Raw genomic sequence first — 23,393 nt, forward strand, 5'->3', positions numbered from 1 at the left:
GGAGTGCAGATGATATGTACCCTAGTCTGTACAAGTAACATACTTGTCCAGTGCATAACCCTAAATACAAATGTTGCACATCCCTATGCAAAGAGTGTACATCCCCAGTATGAATAACACAAAGCTCCTAACATTCTAAGATGTGCATATGTTACACAATCAGTCTATGAGTGTCACTTTTTGTGTAGTAAATTTTGAAGATATGACTCATTTTCCACTCATATTTTATACTCATTTGACATTGCCCTTTAATATGGATGTGATATGTGTGACAATGATTCACAGAATATGGAGCATCACAGACAAAGGCCATGTTCCACATTTCTGTTTCACTGTCTTCAAATGAATTAGTGATTATAATTCCCAGCTTGATAACATGAACATTAATCATTAGAATTCATGGCTAATAATGCAGTTAAATACCACATATCACCGTTGGAGAGCTAACGTTCAGAATATTACATCACTTCAGGTACATAAAAGGAAAGGCTTTTCTAGTGTTGTAAAGAGCTGCCACAAGCCAGTTACAGCTGCTCACTATCTAAGCAATGTTTAGCACATTGAATCCTGGAATTGTATCTGTGCATGGGTAAAGGTATTAGAAACAACCTTGCCATCACACATTGGGCAGCAACAGTTTCAATCAAATACCCTGTGCAATGGCAAAAGTAACATGTTGGTCTTCCTTAATCATATTTATCTCCCGGAACTGTCTCTTTCATTATTCTAAGAAGCATCCGTCTTTTCAATTCTCCTATCCCCTCATTGCAATTTAGTGTTCTGTTCACTGTCACTTACCTCCCCAGTTCCTGTGTGGCTCTGCAAACAAAGGTGTGCTGCTACCTATATGTTTGTGGGTTAATTCATAACTATCAGCCATAGCAGCCACCTCTCCTACTTTAGAAACTTGGCGGAATTTCATGCTCCCCCATTGGCAGGATTTGAGGCGGGGGGAGGGTGAAATTGGAGGAACGGGATTCCCTCCGGGTTCCTGCCTGCCTCGACCATGCAGTGATTTTATACTGGGGCGGGCAAGGCCTCAGACAGGAAGCTCATCCTAGCCCCAGCTGAGGCCTTTAAGTGGCCAATTTTGGGCCAGTAAGGGCCGTTTCCCATCCAGCCTCAATGTTTAGGCTAGCAAGAGGATTTACCTGGCATGGGGGATGCCCAAAAAAGAATAGGCCAAAATCTTGGGCGGAAAGGTGGAGGGAGCCTCATTCAGAAGCCCCCTTCTGACTGCGGCGCAACACCCCCACCCCCTCTCCCTTAAGGCCCAGTGGCCGCTGGACTTCCCTAACCCCCCATCCGGCCTTTCTCCTGACACCTCGATTGCCCACTTCGCACACCTCCAGGCCTTCCTACCCTCCCCTGGGACTCCTTAAACTTACCTAGTCCCAGGCCTTAGGCTCAGGTATGTTGATGCACTTCCCCTTCAGTCCACGGCAGGTCTTGTCACTGCAGGGAGTGGAGAGCTGCTGGCCAACCTGGTGGCCAGCCGCTCTCTAAGGCTGGACTTGCTCTCGAGTGAGGGGCAGAAGTCCTGCCTGCAGCCACTTGCCGTTCATTCAAGCGTGAAATGGTTGCGGGGCACTTGGAGTCAGTGGGGAGTTTGGATGGCGGAAGAGAGACCCCGCCATCCGAAAAATTCAGGCCCTGGTTCCTGTTTTTAAATTCTTCCATTAAAAACATCACTCTACGTTTTTCCAAAGTGTTGATCAAGTTTCATCACTCTGTATCATCAATCAAATACCATTTCTTCTTCTCTAGCAAGTTCCATAAAATCTGATTCTCTCCCTTCCTCAGATTTCTAAACCTTGCGTATAATCTTTTGGGACAAACTCATACACATTACGCAGTGAAGTCTTAACCATATAATAATCTACAGACTGTTCACCTGGAAGAGTTGAACAAACCTGCAATGAATTTCCTACCAAAATCCTCCATAATAAAATTGTACGAACTTCTTTAGACCAATGTAAACTTTGCAGCATTTGTTTCCAATGAAACAACATATATTTTAACTGAATTTAGGCATTAGATGAACACACCTTGTCAAATCAAAACCAGAAGATAAATCTGAACAATCATCAAATCTGCCTGTTACTGCTTATTTGTGTAATCGAAGCCTTTCTCTATCCAGTTCAAATTTCCTGACTTCCCTCTCTCTTTGTAATTCTAATTCAAGTTTTCACATTTCCTTTTGTATTTCTCTTTTTGCTCTTTTTCCAATTCAAGGGGAGGACTTTTCCCTCATTGGGCGGGCTTGGCGGGGGCAATCGGGATTGGGTCTGGACCGCGATTTCACACCAGCGCTACCTGTACGGGGGTGGGGATGGGGGGTGTGGGGAGAAGGGCGAGTGTGTACTTCACGTGTACACGTGACGGCGCGCTCGAAAACCTCCCTGAGGTACAGAGCTGCATCAGGGAGATGAACAGTTTAAAACATTAAAAATAAAGATTTCTAAAATGTTATAAAACATGTCCCCTCATAGACATGTTATCAATTAAATTTTAAAATGTTTATTTTACTTTTATTTGCTGTTGGAAACCTCATCCCACCCTTGGATGAGGTTTTCTAAAAAAATTCAAAGGCCGCTTGGCCTTTTCGCCTGCCCGTCAACCACAAAGTTGGACGGGCAGTAAAAAATTTCATTCAATTACCCTTTTAATGGCCTTAACAGGCCTTTTAATTATTGGCGGGTGTGCTGCCGACTCCAGCGTGCGCCCGCCAACCAAAATATCGCACGAGTGCATGATGAATCGGGACGCTTGCCCGACGTCATCGCGCATCATTTTATGCTCGGTCGGGTCAGGTGCGCGCCTGCGTGGCAAGGGGAAAATTCTCCCCCAAGTGTTTTCATTTCATTTTCTAATTCAAGTTGCTTCAGAATCCGGGCCAACTGAAGGTGTGTTTTATCTGGATTACTTTTCTCTTCCTCAAGGCTCAAGTGATAATCGAATACCTCAACTATTTCTGACTTCTTAGCGCCTACTTTTAAAACGAATTTCAAACTTTTCTGCCACTACCTTCAAATTACCCTTTGTTAACTTTTGAAAGGCACTCAAAAACAAGTTGTCTCTTTCAGGGATGCTTCAGTAATAGACATAGCCATTTTAACTTTTCAATAAATACAGCAAAATTCACTGAAATCTTGTCCGTTTAAACTCTGGCCAAAGCACATGTACTCATTGCAGCCTGTGGAGTCAAAATCCCACAAAAGCCCCCCAATATACCACTGTCTCCATAGAACTTTGAAAAGAAATTCGAACTGTTGTCAAAGCCCACCCACATTTTCTAGTGGTCACACTGACTCCAGTGAGCAGATTACTCTTATACAGCCAAATGCATCTTAGTTAAACCCAGAAGTCAGCACATCAGAGCCGGCTTGCAATCATGTTTCATTTTCTTTTCTCTGATTTTAAGTATGCACTTGACTCCAATCTAGCTATTCTTTTCCAGTTAAAACTCTCCTCAGTCAGTTTGTCTGTGAATAATACTGAGGGAAGGGTATTAAATTCAAATGTCTTGTGAAATTGTTCAATGTGTGTTTGTGTGTCAGCTGTTCTGAAAATTAAATAATCAGTTATTTAAATATGCTTGGTCATGTTTTTGATGGTATTTATCAGTCTGTCTTGTTGAAATGGTTAGTCTTTAAAGAGAGATTGTATGGTCAGATGGATTCTGTAAATGTTAAGAGAAAGAGACCACAACAAAGAATTTTTCTTACAAAATAGTTTAGTGCAGCAGTCATGGACTAATTACAACATTATTTTAGACCATAAGATGTAGGAGCAGAAGTAGGCCATTTGGCCCATCAAGTCTGCCCCGCCATTCAATGAGATCATGGCTGATCTGATAATCCTCAGCTCCACTTTCCTACCTTTTCCCCATAACCCTTGATTCCCTTGCTGATTAAAAATCTGTCTATCTCAGCCTTGACAATACTTAATGACCCAGCTCCTACAGCCCTCTGCGGTAAAGAATTCCACAGATTAACTACCCTCAGAGAAGAAATTCCTCCTCATTGCTGTCTTAAATGGGTGACCCCTTACTCTGAGATTATGCCCTCTGGTCCTAGACTCTCCCACAAAGGGAATCAACCTCTCAGCATCTCCCCTGTCAAACCCCCTAAGAATCATATGTTTCAATAAGGTCACCTCTCATTCTTCTAAACTCCAATGAGTACAGGCCCAACCTGCTCAACCTTTCCTCATAAGAAAATCCCTCCATACCTGGAATCAACTTAGTGAACTTTCTCTTAGATAAGGGGACCAAAATTGTTCACAGTATTCTAGGTGTGGTCTAACGAGTGCCTTGTATAGTTTTAGCAAGACTTCCCTATTTTATACTCCATTCCCTTTGAAATATAGGCCAATATTCCATTTGCTTTCCCTATTATCTGTTGAACTTGTATATTAGCTTTTTGGAATTCATGCACGAGAACTCCCAAATCCCTCTGTGCTGTAGCCTTCTGCAGTCTTTCTCCATTTAAATAATATTCAGCTTCTTACATTTTCCCACATTATAATCCATCTGCCACTTTTTTGCACACTCACTTAACCTCTCTATGTCCCTCTGTAGACTCCTTGTGTCATCCTCACCACTTGAATTCCCACCTATTTTTGTGTCATCTGCAAATTTGGTGATAGTATATTCACTTCCCTAACCGACCTCAGTCATTCATATATATTGCAAATAATTGAGGCCCCAGCACTGATCCCTGTGGCTCTCCACTAGTTACAGGTTGCCATCCTGAAAAAGCACCACTTAACCCAAATCTTTGACTTCTATTAGTTAGCCAATCCTCTATCCATGCTAATATACTACCCCCAACACCATGGGCTCATATCTTATCAAGTAGCCTTAGATGCGGTAGCTTATCAGTGCCTTTTGGAAATCCAAATATATTACATCTACTGGTTCCCCTTTATCTATCTTGCTAGTCACCTCCTCAAAGAATTTTAATAAATTTGTCAGGCATGATTTCCCTTCATGAAGCCATGCTAACTCTGCTTGATTAGATTATGTAATTCTAAGTGCTCTACTATTACATCCTTTACAATAGACTCTAACATTTTCCCAATGATGAATGTTAAGCTAACTGGCCTACAGTTACCTTTTTTTGTCTCCCTCTCTTTTTGAATAAGTGTGTTACATTGGGTAGCTTTTCAATCCTCCAGGACTTTTCCAGAATCTAAGGATTCTTGGAAGATTGCTACCAGTGCATCCAATATCTCTGTGGCTATTTCCTTTAATATCCTAGGATGCAACCCATCAGGTCCAGAGGTCTTATTGGCTTTTAGCCCCATTAGTTTCCCTAGTATTATTTCTCTAGTGATAGTTATTGGATTTATTTCCTCCCCCTCATTTGCCCCTTGATTATTTCATATTGCCATTGCTCTTACTCAAGGGGCCATTATTAGTTTTCGAATACTCAAGATCAACGGTTGTTTAAAAATATATCTTCTGTTTCTGCTTCATTTGTCCAATTATTGTTTTGTAACTTTGCCTAATTCAGTTATTCCACTACCCCCGAAAGACAAAGTATGAGCTGAGGCTGCATGATAAAACTAATAGATGAAATAAACTTGTATTTAAACTTGTGTTTAGCTAGTGCCTGTCATATTATAAAACGCTACAAGGCACTTCTCAGGCTGACGTGTGGAAAATGGATATTGGGCCAAAAAAGGAGATTAGCGGGGTGAACCAAATGATTGGCTGATGAGGTTTTTAGAGGAGGAAGAGGAAGATTTGATGAGGATTTAGAAAGAGCCACAGGGCATCAGGGTCAGGGAGCTGAAGGCTCTGCTACCAATACTGATGTGAGGGGTTAGATGGGGGATCCAAAAGGTCAGATTAAGTGGTACACGAAGTTTAGGGTGATATAGGGGCTGGACTGGAATGATTTAAAATCAGATTTTAAACTTCAGGCATTTGGGAGAAGCGGGAACCAATGCAATTCGGTATTGGCAGTGGTTATGTAGAAGAAGGACCTCGTACAACAGAATGCACCCGGTGTCAATAAAAATGGCCAATGCTTTGAACACGCTGAATCTCACCTGTAAAGAGGTACCAAAGATTATTGGGTTCCAGGGTCTCCATGTCACCCCTACGGCCAATCTTTTTGTGTCTGATTTTGTATCCGGTAATAAAACCATTCTGCGTGTTGGGTGGTGGTGGCATCCAGCTGACCTTTATACTCTGGAAAACAGAAAGATTTCTGATCTTTAATCAGCAATTTTTAATCAAACCTCATTGTAATAGAATAAGAGCCCGTTTTAATACTGATACCGTTAGTATAATAATCAATTAATCCTCATTCAGGTTTGCAAAAACATAGAAAAACACAATTTCCACTTTCATTACACCATTTCAGGGACATTAATTAAGGTATAATGGTGAAAAATCCACTGACTCCTCACCAATTCTCCCTCCCCTTCCAAGGTTTTCCTCTACAAGTTAAGTGTATTCAAAGTAGACAGTAACGACAGTGACTTTATATATCACAGTTTCCATCACTATTGCCATAACAACTCATCGCTCTACAGATTGAATATCCTTTATCTGTAACCCTTGGGGCCAATTGTGTTTCGGTATACAGATATTTTCGGTTTTTGAATTTACTATTATGTACAGTAGGCCTAGAACTACTTACATTATAATAGACTAAGCCCAGGCTAGCTATCGTCTCTAGGTTGTACTTGCCAATTCTCACACACCCTACTTCTTAGCTGTTAACACTTATTGCACTTGTAAGTATATATTGCTTTCATAACATCCAAATTAACTGCATAGCCATTCCAAAACGTTTGGTTTTCGGATGTACAAATAAAGGATATTCGACGTGTAATGATATCACTAATTTAAAGGCTTTTTTTTTTTCATTCATTCATGGGAGGTGGGCTTTGCTGGCTGGCCCAGCATTTATTGCCCATCCCTAGCTGCTCTTGACAAGATGGTGGTAAGCTGCCTTCTTGAACTGCTGCAGTTCATGTGGTGTAGGTACATCCACAGTGCTGTTAGGAAGGGAGCTCCAGGATTTTGACCAAACAACAGTGAAGGATTGGCGATCGCCGTTATTGTTTCCGGTGCCTAGGTCGATGCTGGTGGTATGTCTGGTTTCATTCAATGCTGTTAAATACTGGTGGAAGGCCTTTAAATTGCTAATCAGTCGTCAAAGAGTGGATTCAATCACACATGACTTATTCACAATTCCTGCTCAGTTTTCAAGTACAGAAGACCACACCCAAGTTTATTGACAAAGTTCCTTTGAAAGCTATCATGAGTCAAACATATATAAGGTTGACCTGTGACCCGTCATGTAATCTAATCCATTGGAAGAAGAGGGGGGAGGTGAAGCATCGAAAATTTGACAGTAAAATTTAAAACACTACTGCAGGATATTAGACCATATAGTTAGAATCTGCTACTTGTCATAATGTAAAATTTTTTGTCATTTGTAATTGAGGGTACAGTTGAATCATTCCAAGCGAATCACACTAATGAGTCTCCAAATTAGGTAATTTATCAAAAATTTTCACTTCCCCTCTCCCGGCAATATGGTAAGCCTCATTGAATCATTTTTATTGCAGGAGACCAGCCATAATAAAGATGTTCAGATACCAATTCTTATGTCATAATACTTAACAATGAAAGTTTATGATATATAAGATGATACAAAATCCAATACACTAATACAAAACCAATGTATTACCTTCCAACTGCAAGGTACAAACCACCAATCCTTATGAAGGTGTCAAAGAGCAGCTATAATAATCAATGCCCAGTCTGCTGTTAGCATCCCCCAATGAAAGGTGAAGGCTATGATACATTGACTAGTTCTGAGGAAATAATGGGAGAATGGGAGGATGATAGTCCATTTTTCATTGCCTTTTATATATTTCTGAATTTATGATATTGAGGAACGTTAGCACTGTGACATGTTCCAATTATCAGGAAGGGCACTCATCATGGTTTAGATGCAGACAAATGCTGTTGGTCCCCCACCAAATAATTTAAGAGAGAAATTTTGTTCATATAACACTGCTTCTAGTGACGCTACAGAGACTCTGACATTACCCCAAGGCAGGCAGTGATTCATGGTGTTGCCTGCCCTATGGAATCGATAATCATAGCACCAATAGCTGATTTCTCCAGCCTTATGTCCAACTTTAAAATAATGCTCGATATTGAACTTCTGTTTGCTACAATAGCCATTACCTTTGAATGGTGGGGTGAGGGAGGACCTGCAGGGGGCCAATCCTTTTTAGGGTAGGTGGGAGGGGAGGCACCCCTTTTCAAAGGAGGCTGCTGATGAAATCGTTCCCCCGCCCTACCACCCCACCCCGCTGCCCAGCTCGAGGCCTGAACAGGGTTACCTTTCTGGTTTCCTCCCCTGCCCTGAACTCCTCCCACCAGCCTGAAAATTGAGGCTGGATGTGAAACGGCCCTTAGGGGGGACTTTTCTCCCCATTGGGAGTGGTCACAGATGGGCACGCAGCCCATCACCGCTTGCGATAGGCTTCACGCCACCATTTTACTTGAGCGGGCCAATTAAGGCCTGTCCAGCGTGACGCGCACCTGGAAGCGCTGTGTGCTCCCTTTGCGGCGGGAGGAGTAGGCTGAGTTGGGGCCTGCGCTCTTTTGCACATGCGTTCAAAAGAGTGCAGAAATCTCCCTGAGGCACAGAGCTGCCTCAGGGAGATTAGTTTGATCTTTAAAAGTTTTAATAAAGACAGAAAAAAAAATTTAAGATATGTCCCCTCATGCGACAGTGTTCCATGAGCTGGGATGTGTCAATGAATTTTATTGAAAAACTTCATTAAATTAAAACCCTTCATGAAACCGCATCCTGCCCGTGGTTGAGGTTTCATGATAAATGCGAAGGCTGCCTGGGCTCTTCGCCTGCCCGTCAATCTTAAAGTTGGGTGGGCAGCTCATTTAAGTATTTTGTTTGATATTTAAATGGCCTTAATAGGCCTTTGACAGTTCAGCAGGCACGCAGCCGACTCTGGTGCGCGCCTGCTGATCCGAATATCTGAATGATGCGCGATGATGTCAGGACGCACGCCTGATATCACCACGCGTCAGTTTACACATTGGCGAGCAGGGCCCGCTACCGCTCGCTGGCCTGAAGATTCTGCCCTTAAGTTTTTTTATTCATTCACGGGATGTGGGCTTTGCTGTCTGGGCCAGCATTTATTGCCCATCCCTAGTTGCCCTTGAGAAGGTGATGGTGAGCTGCCTTCTTGAACCATTGCAGTCTATGTGGTGTAGGTACATCCACAGTGCTGTTAGGAAGAGAGTTCCACGACTTAGACCCAGCAACAGTAAACGAATGGCAATTTATTTCCAAATCAGGATGGTGAGTGACTTGGAGGGGAACTTCTAGGTAATGGTGTTGCCATCTATCTGCTGCTCTTGTCCTGCTAGATGGTAGTAATTGTGGGTTTGGGAGGTGCTGTCCAAGCAGCCTTGGTGGATTCCTGCAGTGCACCTTGTAGATGGTACACACTGCTGCTACTGTGCATCGATGGAGTGAATGTTTATGGATGTGGTGCCAATCAAGCAGGCTGCCTTGTCCTGGACATGGTCAACAATTGGCCACTTAAGGACCTCAGTTGGGGTAAGGGCCGGCTGGCAAAGCCTTGCCTTTCCCAGTTTAAATTTGCGGAGAGGCCGAGGCAGGTGGAAGGACATCTGAGAAATTTTACAGCCTACAAACCTATCGGCAGGGGAACGCAAAATTCTGCCTTAAAAAGTTCCATTTTACAAAGTTCTGTCCAGGTTGCATTGAATTGCACAGAAATTACAACACAGAAAGAGGCCATTCAGTCCAAACAGTCTATGCAGGTGTTTATCCTTCACATGACAAGTAGTCTTTATCCCCCATGCCTTATATCTAAATCCCTTTGTTCCCTTTCCTTCAACCATCTATCTAACCTTTTTTCAAATGTTAGTATGTCTCTGCTAACTTTGGTAGTGCTTCCATGGCCTCACAATCCTCTCGGGAAATGTTTCTTCATCTGTCCTAAATTCCCTAGCGGGGAGTTTGCAATTATATTTTAACCTCAAGAAAGGATGAGTTTAGGTCAGATAAGAGATTAAATTGTTAAAAAATCTGAATTCCAACCCCACCCTCCCATTCCTAGTTTTAACACAAGGCAGGGCCAGGAGGCAACCATCCTACTCTCAGGAGGTAGTTTGGCAAATTGAATATTATAATGTTGCTGTCAGCCTCATATTTATCCACGTCCCATTTCAAATTTAACTGTGCAGCTCAATTTCCTGAGTCCCACGGAAAGCCTGCTGCTAAAGGGAGGTGAGGGCTATTGGATCCAGTGGCGAAATGCCTTTGCACTTATCTGCAGAGTTTAGAATACCTTGCCAATCCCCACAATCAGACACTTGGCACCCCACCCCCCAGCCTCCCGGCGACCGGGTTAGAAATTAGATTTAAAACTTCACAGTGCACCTGGATACAGTGACTTTCAAGTTTCCTAAGCACTGCCGGGACCCTCCAGCCTGGCCACCTCCACCCACAGGTCAAAACATTTTTTTTAAAAAGTGTGATTTCATATAAATTCACTGTTACATCTCTGGCCGGATTTTACATTCCCAAATCAGGCAAGTTGCCACATCCTTCGCTGATGAAAAATTTGGCGGCCAGTCTCTGATAATACGGATAGTGGGTGGGCATCAAGATTAGCAGCCTGTCCGCCATTTTGAAATCATTGATTAACAAGCTATTAAGTTATCATCTGCAAATTTTCGTTGCCTGTTGCAATTTTTGGGAATACGACGTAAAACAGTTTGGGAGCTTTTCGAGTCTTTCCTGGACTCGAACGCAAGTTCTGTCGAAGGGTCATGAGGACTCGAAACGTCAACTCTTTTCTTCTCCGCCGATGCTGCCAGACCTGCTGAGTTTTTCCAGGTAATTCTGTTTTTGTTTTGGGAGCTTTTCATGCCTGCTGAAAGGAGGCAGCACTAGGGCAGTACAAAAGTCCACGTCTTTTGTGAGCATTCAATGAATAATAAAGATTGATTCTAGGAGCAAGGGGACTTTACAATTTTGACTGTGCATTGTGGCATTACCTACCTTCCTCATGAAGATTTCCCAGCATACAGTGTCAATTCTCAAATTCATTTTTCACTGTGAAGGTAGCTGCAGCAAAAATTCATTACTATATCTTTTTTATAATAAATCAAACTCACAAGAGCTGGCTAATGTGGACTCTAAAATCAGGCGTGAGAAATTGGCTCGGACGATAGTCGCAAGGTTGGAAGGGAACAAGGGGAAGGGTTTGTGGTCAAGAAGCAAGCTTCCTGCACACCTACAATTGGCCAGCTTCCCTCTGGATGGCTGCTCATTGGCTATCCAACTCTTTTTGGGAAGGCCCGCCAAACCACATGTTAATCTGGCTTTGGCGGGATCACTGGTGCATCATCCCCTGAAATCAATTTGCTGGGAAAGGAAGTCCAACCTGGTGAAAGCTGTTCAGAGACTGGCTGCTCTTGTGCTCAGCAAGGACATCCCCCCACCCCCCCACCATAGTCCCAAGCTGTCGGAAGACCCAGGCTACAGGTAAGTAAAGTGGGGGGGTGTTTGGTGGGGTTGGGGGCTGTCTGGCTTGTTGGGTGGTGGAGTTGCCAGAGAAAGGGAAGCAGGGGTTGGATGTAAGTTTAGAGGGTGGCTCTCAGTAGCCTCCCCCCTCCCCACTCGCTTGCCAAAGTGCAGTCTCTCAATCAGGCACTGACTGCCTTTGATTGAGGCACCCCCTCACCACCCCTCCAGGATGACAAGCAGCTTGCACAGGTTCACCAGTCATGGATGCCGCATGCAGTCAGGCCGGCCATTGGGTTAATACCAGCGGAGGCAACATGAGGCCCTTAAGTGGTCTTAATTGGCCTCTTAAGGGCTTCAATTCACAGTGGGGCAAGGAGGTTGATGCCTTCGGGAAATCAGGAGGTAATTCTGGTGGAGGCAGAAAGGTGGTGGGGTTCAAGGTGCCACCACCCTGCCTCAGTAAATACCCTTCCCGCCTCCAAGCTCACCACCAGCAAGAGCAGAGATGGCTGGCGTGGGAGTGAGAGGATCCCTCAGTTCCCATTCTGCCTCCCTCCTGCCAAGAAATGTAGAATTCAACCCCTCAACTTCTGTATTTCATTTTAAAACCCAATATTCTATTACCATTTTTGTGAGCTGTTTTTAACGTGTCATAAACCTAAACTCTCAAATCCTTCTGCTCTTCTACATTCAAAGCAAAACTATTAAGTTTATATATTTACCAAAATTAAATTCCACTTGCCACAGTTGTTCCCATTCTAACATCTTATTAATGTCTCCTTGCAGCTTCCTTTGGTCCTTAGAATTAACTATTAGATCATCTGTGAGTCTAGACACCACCCTCGCTAGCTTTATTTCCATATCATTATACAGAAGCGGTCTAAGAACAGGAGTATATGGGACTTTCCACTTCCAACCACACAGATTCCCAGGTCAGTCATGGGAATAAACTCAAAGAGCACTTTCCTCCTCCTTCCATCTCACTATCCTCTGTGTGCGATAATAGGATGGCTATTTTCAGGGGTGCAAAAGTAGCTGGCATTTGCCCATTTTATCTGAAACCTTCTCGAATTGCAGCATTGGAGTGGGGTGGGGGGAGCATACAGAAAATCAGGAAATTCCATTGTCTTCCAGCTTTCCCTGATTTCCATACTGGAAATGTTCTAGCTGTCATTCTCCAGTCCTGTGGCTAGTGACCAGCCCTACAGCTACAGGTTGCTCAGGCTTGCAGCTACGCCTATACTCTTGCCCCAAGGCCCTCCTAGGAAATGATGTGACCGGAAAGAGTCCAGCATAATAAGGTTAGGTACACCGCATCTTTCCAGCCCGGCACAGTGGGGAGGCATATAGAAAACGCCAGGGCCACTCAGCTCCTGAACTCATTGCAGCCTTAGTCCAAATATGGATAAAAGAGCTGATCATCTCCAACTAGAGAGAATCTATCCGTCTCCCCTTGATATTCAATGGCCTTATCATCACTGAATCTGCCTCTATCAACATCCCATGGGTTACCATTGACCAGAGACTAAACTGGATCAGCATATAAATACTGTGGCTACAAGAGCAGGTCAGGGGCTGGATATTTTGCACCTCCTGATTTCCCAAAGGCGTCCACCATCGGCTCCAGTCAGGAGTGTGATGGAATACTCTTCACTTGCTTGGATGAATACAGCTCCGACAATGTCCAAGAAGGTCGACACCATCCTGGACAAAGCTGCCTGCTTGATTGTCACGCCATGCAGCAACATAAACATTCACCTACTCCACCACTGATGCACATTGGTAGCAGTGCGTACGATCTATAAGATGCACTGACAGCAACTCTCTCCTTCAAGGGCAAGATTTTATGTCCCACAGGCAGGCGCATGCCCAACCTGATTGAGGAGTAAAATAATGCGCGCTAATGTTGGGCGAGTGTCTCGATGTCATCACGCACTCGTGTGGTATTTCTGTCGGCAGCCCTGTGCAAGGGTCAACAGCATGCAGGCCAACAATTAAGAGGCCTATTAAGGCCATTAACCAATTAATTTAAAGCTCTTTTTCACTGCCCGTCCAACCTTACAGTTGACGGGTGGGCGAATCGGCCAGGCGGCCTTTGGGTTTTTTAGGAAACCTCATCCACGAGCGGAATGGAGTTTCCAACATTAATCAAAAAAAGGTTTTGACATAATTTTTAAGATATTTATGTGTGTGTGACTGAGTCCTTTGTGGGGACTTTTTTCACATTTTCAAATTCTTTATTTTTGTTTTTACAATTCTTCAGCCCCCTGAGGCAGCTCCCTGCCTTCAGGGAGCTTTGAGTGCGCGCTCCCCTGCGCATGCGCTGACTCTTGCGCTCGCCCTCCTCCTGCCCCCACCCCGACAGCTGAGCTTCTCAGCGCGCCTCTCACGCCGGCCGGTCGTTGATTGGTCAGCCAGCTTTAAATCACAGCCAGGGGCCGATCATGGGTGGCGGATCATTTCTCGGCCGCTCTCGTACCTGCCTGCCACACCCACCCGACGACCCGAAAACCCTGTCTCAATAGTGCCTTCAAGCACACGACCCCTACCATTTATAAGGATAAGAACAGCAGATGTGTGGGAGCAGCACCGCCTGCAAGTTCCCCTCAAATACACACACAATCCTGGCTTGGAAATATATCGCCGTTCCTTCACTGTCGCTGGGTCAAAATCCTGGAACTCCCTTCCTAACAGCACTGTGGATGCACCTACACCACATGGACTGTTCAAGAAGGCAGCTCACCACCACCTTCTCAAGGGCAACAAAGGATGGGCATCAAATGATGGCCCAGCCATAAATAAAAAAAAAATGTGTTTCTTTTATGTTGCAAGTGCAGCATATTAAAAAGTGATGTATGAATTTCAGAATCAGAAGATAATTCAGTGTTTAAATGGCAAGGGTTTCCATCCCTTATTTTTGCCATCACGTCACAGAGAGTGGATTACCAATATGCCTAATAGAGCAAACCAGGCGGGAGAATGCAGTTGAAACCAGATTCATTCTGCAGCCTTATGGTGTCACTCATTGTCCAGTTCAGGCTAGCGCAAAGTTCAGATTACTGATTGTGAGCCATAATTTACAGCATCCAAAATCATCATGATTCCTGATGCCCTCATAAAAATTGAAATAGTCCTTTGTCCATGACTCTGAAATGCAATGAAAGCAGAATTTCAGCACCAATACCAAGCCTAAGCGAAAGCAGTAACTAATTGCAACAGCTAACAGCTGTAATTATAATCATTGAAGCATAGATTCAATATATCACAGACAATTACACAGATTTCAGGTAGCTATCACTGATGAACTAGCCTTTCTTTGTCCTTTTGCCATTAAATACAGTCTATTTGCAAGATCAAATAATGACAGTCATTTTAAATGAACACTCTAGGCTTTCAGCAGAATTTCTGTGCGCACCATTAGTATTTCTCTTCCAGATATGAGAATGGATAAAGACAAGTTGTTATCTCAATGCCAGGGGAGGCGATGCCGCAGACACCCAGGGTAATGTTCTGGGGATCAGGGTTTGAATCCCACCACAGCAGATGCTGGAATTTGAATTCATTAAAAATCTAGAATTAAAAGTCTAATGATGGCCATTGTCGATTGTTGTAAAAACCCATCTGGATCACTAATGTCCTTTAGGGAAGTAAATCTGTCATCCTTACCTGGTCTGGCCTAAAGGTGACTGCAAACCCACAGCAATGTGGACTCTTAAATGCCCTCTGAAATGGCCTCGCAAGCCACTCAGTTGTAACAAACCGCTATAAAGTCACAAAAAAGGAATGAAACCAGACGGACCACCTGGCATTGACCTAGGCACGGAAAATGACAACGGCAATCTCAGCCCTATCGACCTTGCAAAGTCCTCCTCACTAATATCTGGGGGCTAGTGCCAAAATGGGAATAGAGCTGTCTCACAGACTAGTCAAGCAACAGCCTGACATAGTCATCCTCAAGGAATCATAACTTACAGATAATGTCCCAGACACCACCATCACCATCTCTGGGTATGTCCTGTCGTATCGGCAGGACGGGGGTGGCGGCACAGTGGTATACGGTCGGGAGGGAATACCCTGGGAGTCTTCAGCATCGACTCTGGACCCCATGAAGTCTCATGGCATCAGGTCAAACAAGGGCAAGGTAACCTCCTGTTGATTACCACGTACCACCCTCCCTCAGCTGATAAATCAGTGCTCCTCCATGTTGAACATCACTTGGAGGAAACACTGAGGGTGGCAATGGCACAGAATGTACTCTGGGTGAGGGACTTCAATGTCCATGATCAAGAGTGGCTCGGTAGCACCACTGCTGACCGAGCTGGCCAAGTGATATAGATGACATAGCTGCTAGACTGGGTCTGTGACAGGTGGTGAGGGAACCAACAAGGGGGAAAAACATGCTTGACCTCATCTCACCAACCTGCCTGCCGCAGATGTACCTGTCCATGACAGTATCGGTAGGGGTAACCACTTAGTCATTGTGGAGACAAGGTCCCGCGTTCACACTGAGGATATCCTCCATTGTGATGTGTGGCACTACCACCAGGCCAAATGGGATAGATTTTGAACAGATTTAGCAACTCAAGACTGGGCATCCATGAGGCGCTGTAAGCCATCAGCAGCAGCAGAATTGTACTCAAGCACAATCTCCAAACTCATGGACAGGCATATCCCCGACTCTACCATGACCATCAAGCCAGGGGATCAACCCTGGTTCAATGAAGAGTGCAGGAGGGCATGCCTGGATCAGCACCAGGCGTACCTAAAAATGAGATGTCAACCTGGTGAAGCCATAACACAGGACCACTTGCGTGCCAAACAGCATAAGCAGCAAGTGATAGGCAGGGTTAAGCGATCCCACAACCAATGGATCAGGTCTAAGCTCTGCAGTGCTGCATCTCATCATGAATGGTAGTGGACAATTAAACAACTCACTGGAGGAGAGAGGAGTCCAGCTCATCAGAGCAAAAGATAAGGCTGAAGCATTTGCTACAATCTTCAGCCAGAAATGCCAAGTGGATGATCCACCTTCGCCTCCTCCGGAGGTCCCCAGTATCACAGATGCCAGTCTTCAGCCAATTCAATTCACTCCACATGATATCAAGAAATGGCTGAAGGCACTGGACACTGCAAAGACTATGGGGTCCTGACAATATTGCGGCAATAGTACTGAAGACCTGCGCTCCAGAACTTGCTGTACCCCTAGACAAGCTGTTCTAGTACAGCTACAACACTGGCATCTACCCGGCTATGTGGAAAATTGCCTAGGTATGTCCAGTATACAAAAAGCAGGACAAATACAAACTGGCCAATTACCGCCCCCTCAGTATACTCTCCATCATCAGTAAAGTGATGGAAGGGGTCATCAACAGTGCTATCAAGTGGCACTTGCTTAGCAATAACCTGCTCACTGACACCCAGTATGGGTTCTGCCAGGGCCACTCAGCTCCTGACCTCATTACAGCCTTGGTTCAAACATGGACAAAACAGATGAACTCCCGAGGTGAGGTGAAAGTGACTTCCCTTGACATCAAGGCAGCACTTGACCAGGTGTGGCATCAAGCAGCCACAGTAAAACTAGAGTAAATGGGAATTGGGGGAAAACATTCTGCTGGTTGGAGTTACCTAGCACAATGGAAGATGGTTGTGGTTGTTGGAGGTCTGTCACTTCAGCTTCAGGACCATCACTGCAGGAGTGCCTCAGGGTAGTGTCCTCGGCCCAACCATCTTCAGCTGCTTCATCAATCCTTTCATCATAAGCTCAGAAGCGGGGCTGGTTACTGATGATTGCACAATGTTTAGCACCATTCCCGACTCCTCAGATACTGAAGCAGTCCGGTCCAAGTGCAGCAAGAGACAATATCTAGGCTTGGGCTGACAAGTGGCAAGCAACAGTCATGCCACACAAGTGTCAGATAATGACCATCTCCAACAAAAGAGAATCCAACTCCCTTGATGTTCAATGGCATTACCATCACTGAATCCCCCACTATCAACATCCTGGGGGTTACCATTGACCAGAAACTGAACTGGACTAGCCATATAAATACTGTGACTACAAGAGCAGGTCAGAAGCTAGGAATCATGCGACAAGTAATTCACCCCCTGACTCCCAAAGCCTGTCCACATCTACAAGACATAAGTCAGTTGTGTGATGGAATATTCCCCACTTGCCTGGATGAGTGCAGTTTCCACAACACTCAAGAAGCTTGACACCATCCAGGACAAATCAGCCCACTTGATTGGCACCCCATCTACAAACATTCACTCCCTCCACCACCAACGCACAGTAGCGGCAGCGTGTACCATCTACCATTGCAGAAATTCACCTTCGACAGCACCTTCCAAACCCACGATCAATATCATCTAGGACAAGGGCAGCGGGTAGATGGGAACACCACCACCTGGAAGTTTCCTTCCAAGTAACTCACCATCCTGACTTTGAAATATATCACCGTTCCTTCACTGTTGCTGGGTCAAAATCCTGGAACACCCTTCCTAACAGCACTGTGGGTGCACCTACACCACATGGACTGCAGCGATTCAAGAAGGCAGCTCACCACCACCTTTTTAGGAACGTTCTAACATGCTATACCACAGAACATTCGACTCTTCATGAACTTGCCAAAAAGAGACTAGACACCTCCTAATATGAAAGAGAAGCCCATTTATCTGTTGCATTGCAAATCACATCACCTGAAACAGCACCACATCAGGGCGCATCTCTTGGTACACTATCACTGCAAACTAATCCACCTGGTACAATTTGTGAAGGCTTCAAAAGGGTTGGTGGAGGCTATAGGAGTCACCAGGCTGTTATCTGGGAGCCAGTGAGCAAAGACAAATGCTAATAATGATTGGGGAAGTTGACATGTATGCCTGTGAGTGCATCTTGGAGTCCAGACTGCATGTTTCCACCCTGTAGAAACAACAACCTTTTTTAAAAAAGCAATCCCCATGACATCAATGGAAAGAAAACCAATCAACAAGATTTCACTTTTTAAAACTTTCACTGTAACAAATCAACAAATTCAAACATTAATTAACTGGTGAAGGATCATAGGTGAACATGGATAGAATGAAGGGCTATGGAGGGGTGGGTGAAGGATCATAGGTTAGCATAGGCTTGCACTTTAAATAGCCGATAAAACAAAGGTATGACTCAAGTAGTTACAAGCACTCACATGCAAACTAAGTTGACTTAACCAAAAAATGATCTATTGTCATATTTGGAGTACGTTATAGACCAGTAATAAGACATTGACAAAATGTTACTCAATTATCATGGGTAATTTAAAGAAATTTGCAATAGTAGGAAGATTTTAATAATGGGAGTTTTAACTATTCTAAGGAAAATTGGTAAGCAAATGTCTTGGCCAGAATAGGATTGGTTCTCCAAATGCATTAAGAACTGTTCCACTAATTAGTATATCCTATAGTTTATATAGGATGTTGAGGATATCAAGCCAGCATTTGACCAAGTATGGCTCAAAGGAGCTCTAGAAAGTTTAGTCCATGGGTCAATGAGAAAGCTTTACAGGAGCTCCTCATACCTGATTATCAGAGGCATTACAACTTCAGAATCTCATTGTTGAAGTTCCTCAAGGACAGTGTGCTAGGCTCAACAATCTTCAACTGTCCCAGCAATATTTATCCTTTGTCATAATTTTGGGGGTTAGGCTGTCCACTGATCCCTTTGCAACAGCCTGCATAGCTGAAACCAGGATCTGGACATGAGCCTGGCTTGTGCTAACAAGTTGCAGTGATATTCATGTCTCAAAATGACGGAAGGGAGGAGTACCTCTTTGCTACCAGAACAGGTGGCCAGCTCACACGCTCTGCTAGTTGATTGCATTATAGTCAAGATGGGCCCCCGAGAGTCCAATATAAATCATTAGATTAATGGACTTACAAAGGTATGGCTAACCAGATAATGAAGTGTGGATTTGTAAAGGTCAGATTGTGTCTGACAATTGAACTTTTGTCAATGTTGCAAACATTGATTTTTCAGAAAATACAAGAGAAGTGTTGCAAAAATTAAGGAAGAATACAGGAGATTGAATGAGGGCAAAGAGGTTAACTGAGTGAACATTCCATCTTTCATTTTGTCATTCCCCTCTACTTGATATCATCAGAAACCTCAATATTAATCCTCAAGCACCCAAGTCCAAATGATTTATGTGAAAGGAAAACAAGATAACGTAACAGAGATACATGGTGCACCTTAATTTCCACATCCTGAACATCCAAAGATCATGTTCTCTTTGCATATCGTTTCCCAGCCATCACTCTATTCATGTGGCTGCATTATTTTTATTAGGTGCTTTATTTTCTTGTGAACTTACAAAATGTGGCTACTTATCAAGCACCTTTTGAAAACCCACAACCATCCAAAGAGTTTCCTTTATTTACATCTGAAATAGTGACATTCGGGCAGATTGACCTTAACTCTGCAGCACAGATACTCATGCTTCTATGGATCATAAAGAACGTGAAAGTTTGACTGTTTATGATGCCATCTTATTTAAAGAAAAGAAAAGCATTTATATAGCACCTTTCACAATCTCAGGACATCCCAAAGCACTTTACAGCCAAGCACTTTTGAAGTGTAGTCAGCAATGATCAGAGAATCTGTTTTTAGTGACACTGCTTGACAAATAAATATTAATAAGGACACCAGGACAGAATTTTACGTTACCCCTGCCAGTGGGTTTGTAGGCAGGGGGTGACAGTAAAATGTTTTGGAGGGCCTTACCACTGTGCTCCCTCCTGACCCACCTCTCCTCAATTTTACACTGGGTCTGGCGAGGCCTAGGCCAGTCTGCCTGCCCTTGCCTCAGTTGAAGCCCTTAAGTGGCCAATTATTGACCACTTATGCGCTGTTTCTCACCCAGCCTCAATTTTCAGGCTGTGGGGAGGAATTGAGGGGCAGGGTTAAGCCCAAAAAGTAACCCTCTTTTGTGCTTAAGTCTCCAGTGGGACCTGAATGCAGGATTTTCTGATTTAGAGGCACAAGTCCTGCCAAGTAACACTATGGCCTGAATTTTCACTCTTGTGTTGGGAGCGCAGAATTGGAAGAATTCCTGTCTCCGCAAACCCAGCTTCTGGAAAAGTGCTCCAGAAGTAGATTTCTATTCGGTGGGGGGTGCGGTTTTATGGGAAGTGTGCCCGCTTCCCCCAGAGTGAAAAAGCAGCCACTGGGGCTACCGGGTATGGAGGAAGGCTAAGGAAAATGCCCACTTTAGTGCTCTGGCATTTTGTCCCAGCTGTGAGAAAAGGAATGCTGTGTACTGTATTGGTCACCTTTTTTAAGGAAGGATCTAAATGTGTTGGAAGCAGATTAGAGAAGGTTTACCAGACTAATACCTGGAATGGGCTGGTTATCTTATGAGGAAAGGTTGGACAGACTAGGCTTGTATCCACTGGAATTTAGAAGAGTAAGAGGTGACTTGATTGAAACATATAAGATCCTGAAGGGTCTTGACAGGGTGGATGTGGAGAGGATGTTTCCTCTTTAGTGAGAATCTAGAACTAGGGGTCACTTTTTAAAAATAAGGGGTCGCTCATTTAAAACAGAGATGAGGCAAATTTTTTTCTCTCAGAGGATCGTGAGTCTTTGGAGCTATCTTCCTGAAAAGATGGTGGAAGCAGAGTCTTTGAATATTTTTAAGGCAGAGGTGGATAGATTCTTGATAAGCTAGGTGGGGTTGGGGGTAGGTGGATGCAGATTTCAAGTTACTATCGGATCAGCCATGATCTTATTAAATATTAGAGCAGGCTTGAGGGGCTGAATGGCCTCTTCCTACTCCTTGTTCGTATGTAAAAAAAACAGCCCTCCAGCAATAACCTTACCTTCCACAAACTGCCCATGCTCCATCCATGCCATCCTATGTCCCCCACCAAATCCCCCATGGCCTTTCATACCCTCCATGTCAACCTATGCCATCTCACAACACACTGACCACCCCATGGCTCCACATACTCTCCATGCCAACCAATGGCCCTCTATCCACCATACATGGCCCTTTATAGCTCACTATTCAAACTTAGTGCCAAGCCATGCACTTCGCCTGCCACCCTTTCCCCTACATCCTTTATGCAACTCACCTAATATACACCATGGGCAGACCTCAGGACCCATGCTAAAATAAAGCTCTTAATTGTCTACGTATGAATGCACTGTTTAAAAAAAACACACTCATTGATTAAAAACCAACATTCATTACATTTAACTTCCTTTAATCCCCTATAAGAACAAGATTTCTATGCATAGTCTCACTTAAAAGACTTTATGTGGAGAATTTTCTCCCCATTGGGGGGAGTTGGACAGGAACGGGCGTCGATCGCCGCCCGTGATTGGCTGCGCGCCGCCATTTTACGTGGGCGGGCCAATTAAGGCGCGCCCAGCATGCGCGTACCCACAAGCGCTGAGCGCTCCCTGTGGGGGCAAGGGGAGGAGGCTGAGTCAGGGCCTGCGCTCTTTCGGAAAAAACACAGAAATCTCCCTGGAGCACAGAGCTGCCTCAGGGAGATTAGTTTGATTTTTAAAAATTTTAATAGAGAAAAAAAGATTTTAAGGAAATCCCCTCATGTGACAGTGTCAAATGAGCTGGGACATGTCAATGAACTCCAATAAAAACTTTCATTCAATTTATAAACACTTTATGAAACCTCATCCCGCCCGTGGATGAGGTTTCATGATAAATGCGAAGGCCGCCTGGGCTCTTCGCCTGCCCGTCAACCTTAAGGTTGGACGGGCAGCTCAGTTAATTATTTGAATTGGTATTTAAATGGCCTTAATAGGCCTTTGACAGTTAGGTGGACGCGCAGCTAACTCCGGTGCATGCCCGCCAAACTGAGGATCTGAATGATGCGTGATGATGTCGGGACACACGCCCGACGTCACTGCGCATCATTTTAAGCGTCGGCGAGCAGGGCCCACTCCCTGCTCGCCGGCCCATTGATTCTGGCCTATAAGTACTTGGAGCTGTCAGTCAAACTGAACTGACAGTCACCCCATATCATTACTACTGTGATAATGATAGGTTGTGAAATTCGTCATGCAGCACTAATCCTGTGATGCAAGGGTGGGGAACCTCAGGCCTGGGGACCGGATGCTGCCTGTTGCGCTTTTTTATCCGATCTGTGGTGAGGTTTCAAAAACAAAAAAAAATCTCACGTGCATATGGCGCATACATCTCCTCTACTTACTGAATAAAGGTTAACAGTCACTTTGGGGCTACTTTGTCGAAATACGCAGCCAGAACGGGAGAAGTACAGAACAAATAGTTCAGGCAGGAGATTCAAGGAGGACAGTGTCGCGCTTCTCTAAATAAACAATATCCATGTGAGAGGTGTCCCAAGATAGTCCCGGGTGAGAGGTGTCCCGGGTGTGAGCTGTCCCAGGATAGTCCCAGGTGAGAACTGTCCCAGGTGTGAGCTGTCCCAGGATAGTCCCAGGTGAGAGGTGTCCCGGGTGTGAGCTGTCCCAGGATAGTCCCGGGTGAGAGGTGTCCCGGGTGTGAGCTGTCCCAGGATAGTCCCGGGTGAGAGGTGTCCCGGGTGTGAGCTGTCCCAGGATAGTCCCAGGTGAGAGGTGTCCCGGGTGTGAGCTGTCCCAGGATAGTCCCGGGTGAGAGGTGTCCCGGGTGTGAGCTGTCCCGGGATGGTCCCAGGTGAGAGGTGTCCCGGGTGTGAGTTGTCCTGGGATAGTCCCAGGTGAGAAGTGTCCTGGGTGTGAGCTGTCCCAGGATAGTCCCGGGTGAGAGGTGTCCCGGCTGTGAGCTGTCCCAGGATGGTCCCGGGTGAGAGGTGTCCCAGGTGTGA

The 23,393-nt window shown here is 44.7% G+C and overlaps 1 protein-coding gene across 1 annotated transcript in view; it reads right to left on the minus strand.

Annotated features, from left to right (window-relative positions):
- The window catches only part of dcc (DCC netrin 1 receptor), a gene marked incomplete at its 5' end in the record, with an annotated part of 933,706 nt that overhangs the window by 186,281 nt on the left and 724,032 nt on the right, over positions 1 to 23,393 (minus strand). Inside the window, one exon of the mRNA XM_041183487.1 lies at positions 6,061 to 6,202. Within this exon, the coding sequence (XP_041039421.1) occupies positions 6,061 to 6,202 (142 nt within the window). The remainder of the gene's footprint in view (positions 1 to 6,060; positions 6,203 to 23,393) is intronic.

Source organism: Carcharodon carcharias, chromosome 1 (assembly GCF_017639515.1).
Source record: "Carcharodon carcharias isolate sCarCar2 chromosome 1, sCarCar2.pri, whole genome shotgun sequence".
Taxonomy (NCBI): Eukaryota; Metazoa; Chordata; class Chondrichthyes; order Lamniformes; family Lamnidae; genus Carcharodon; species Carcharodon carcharias.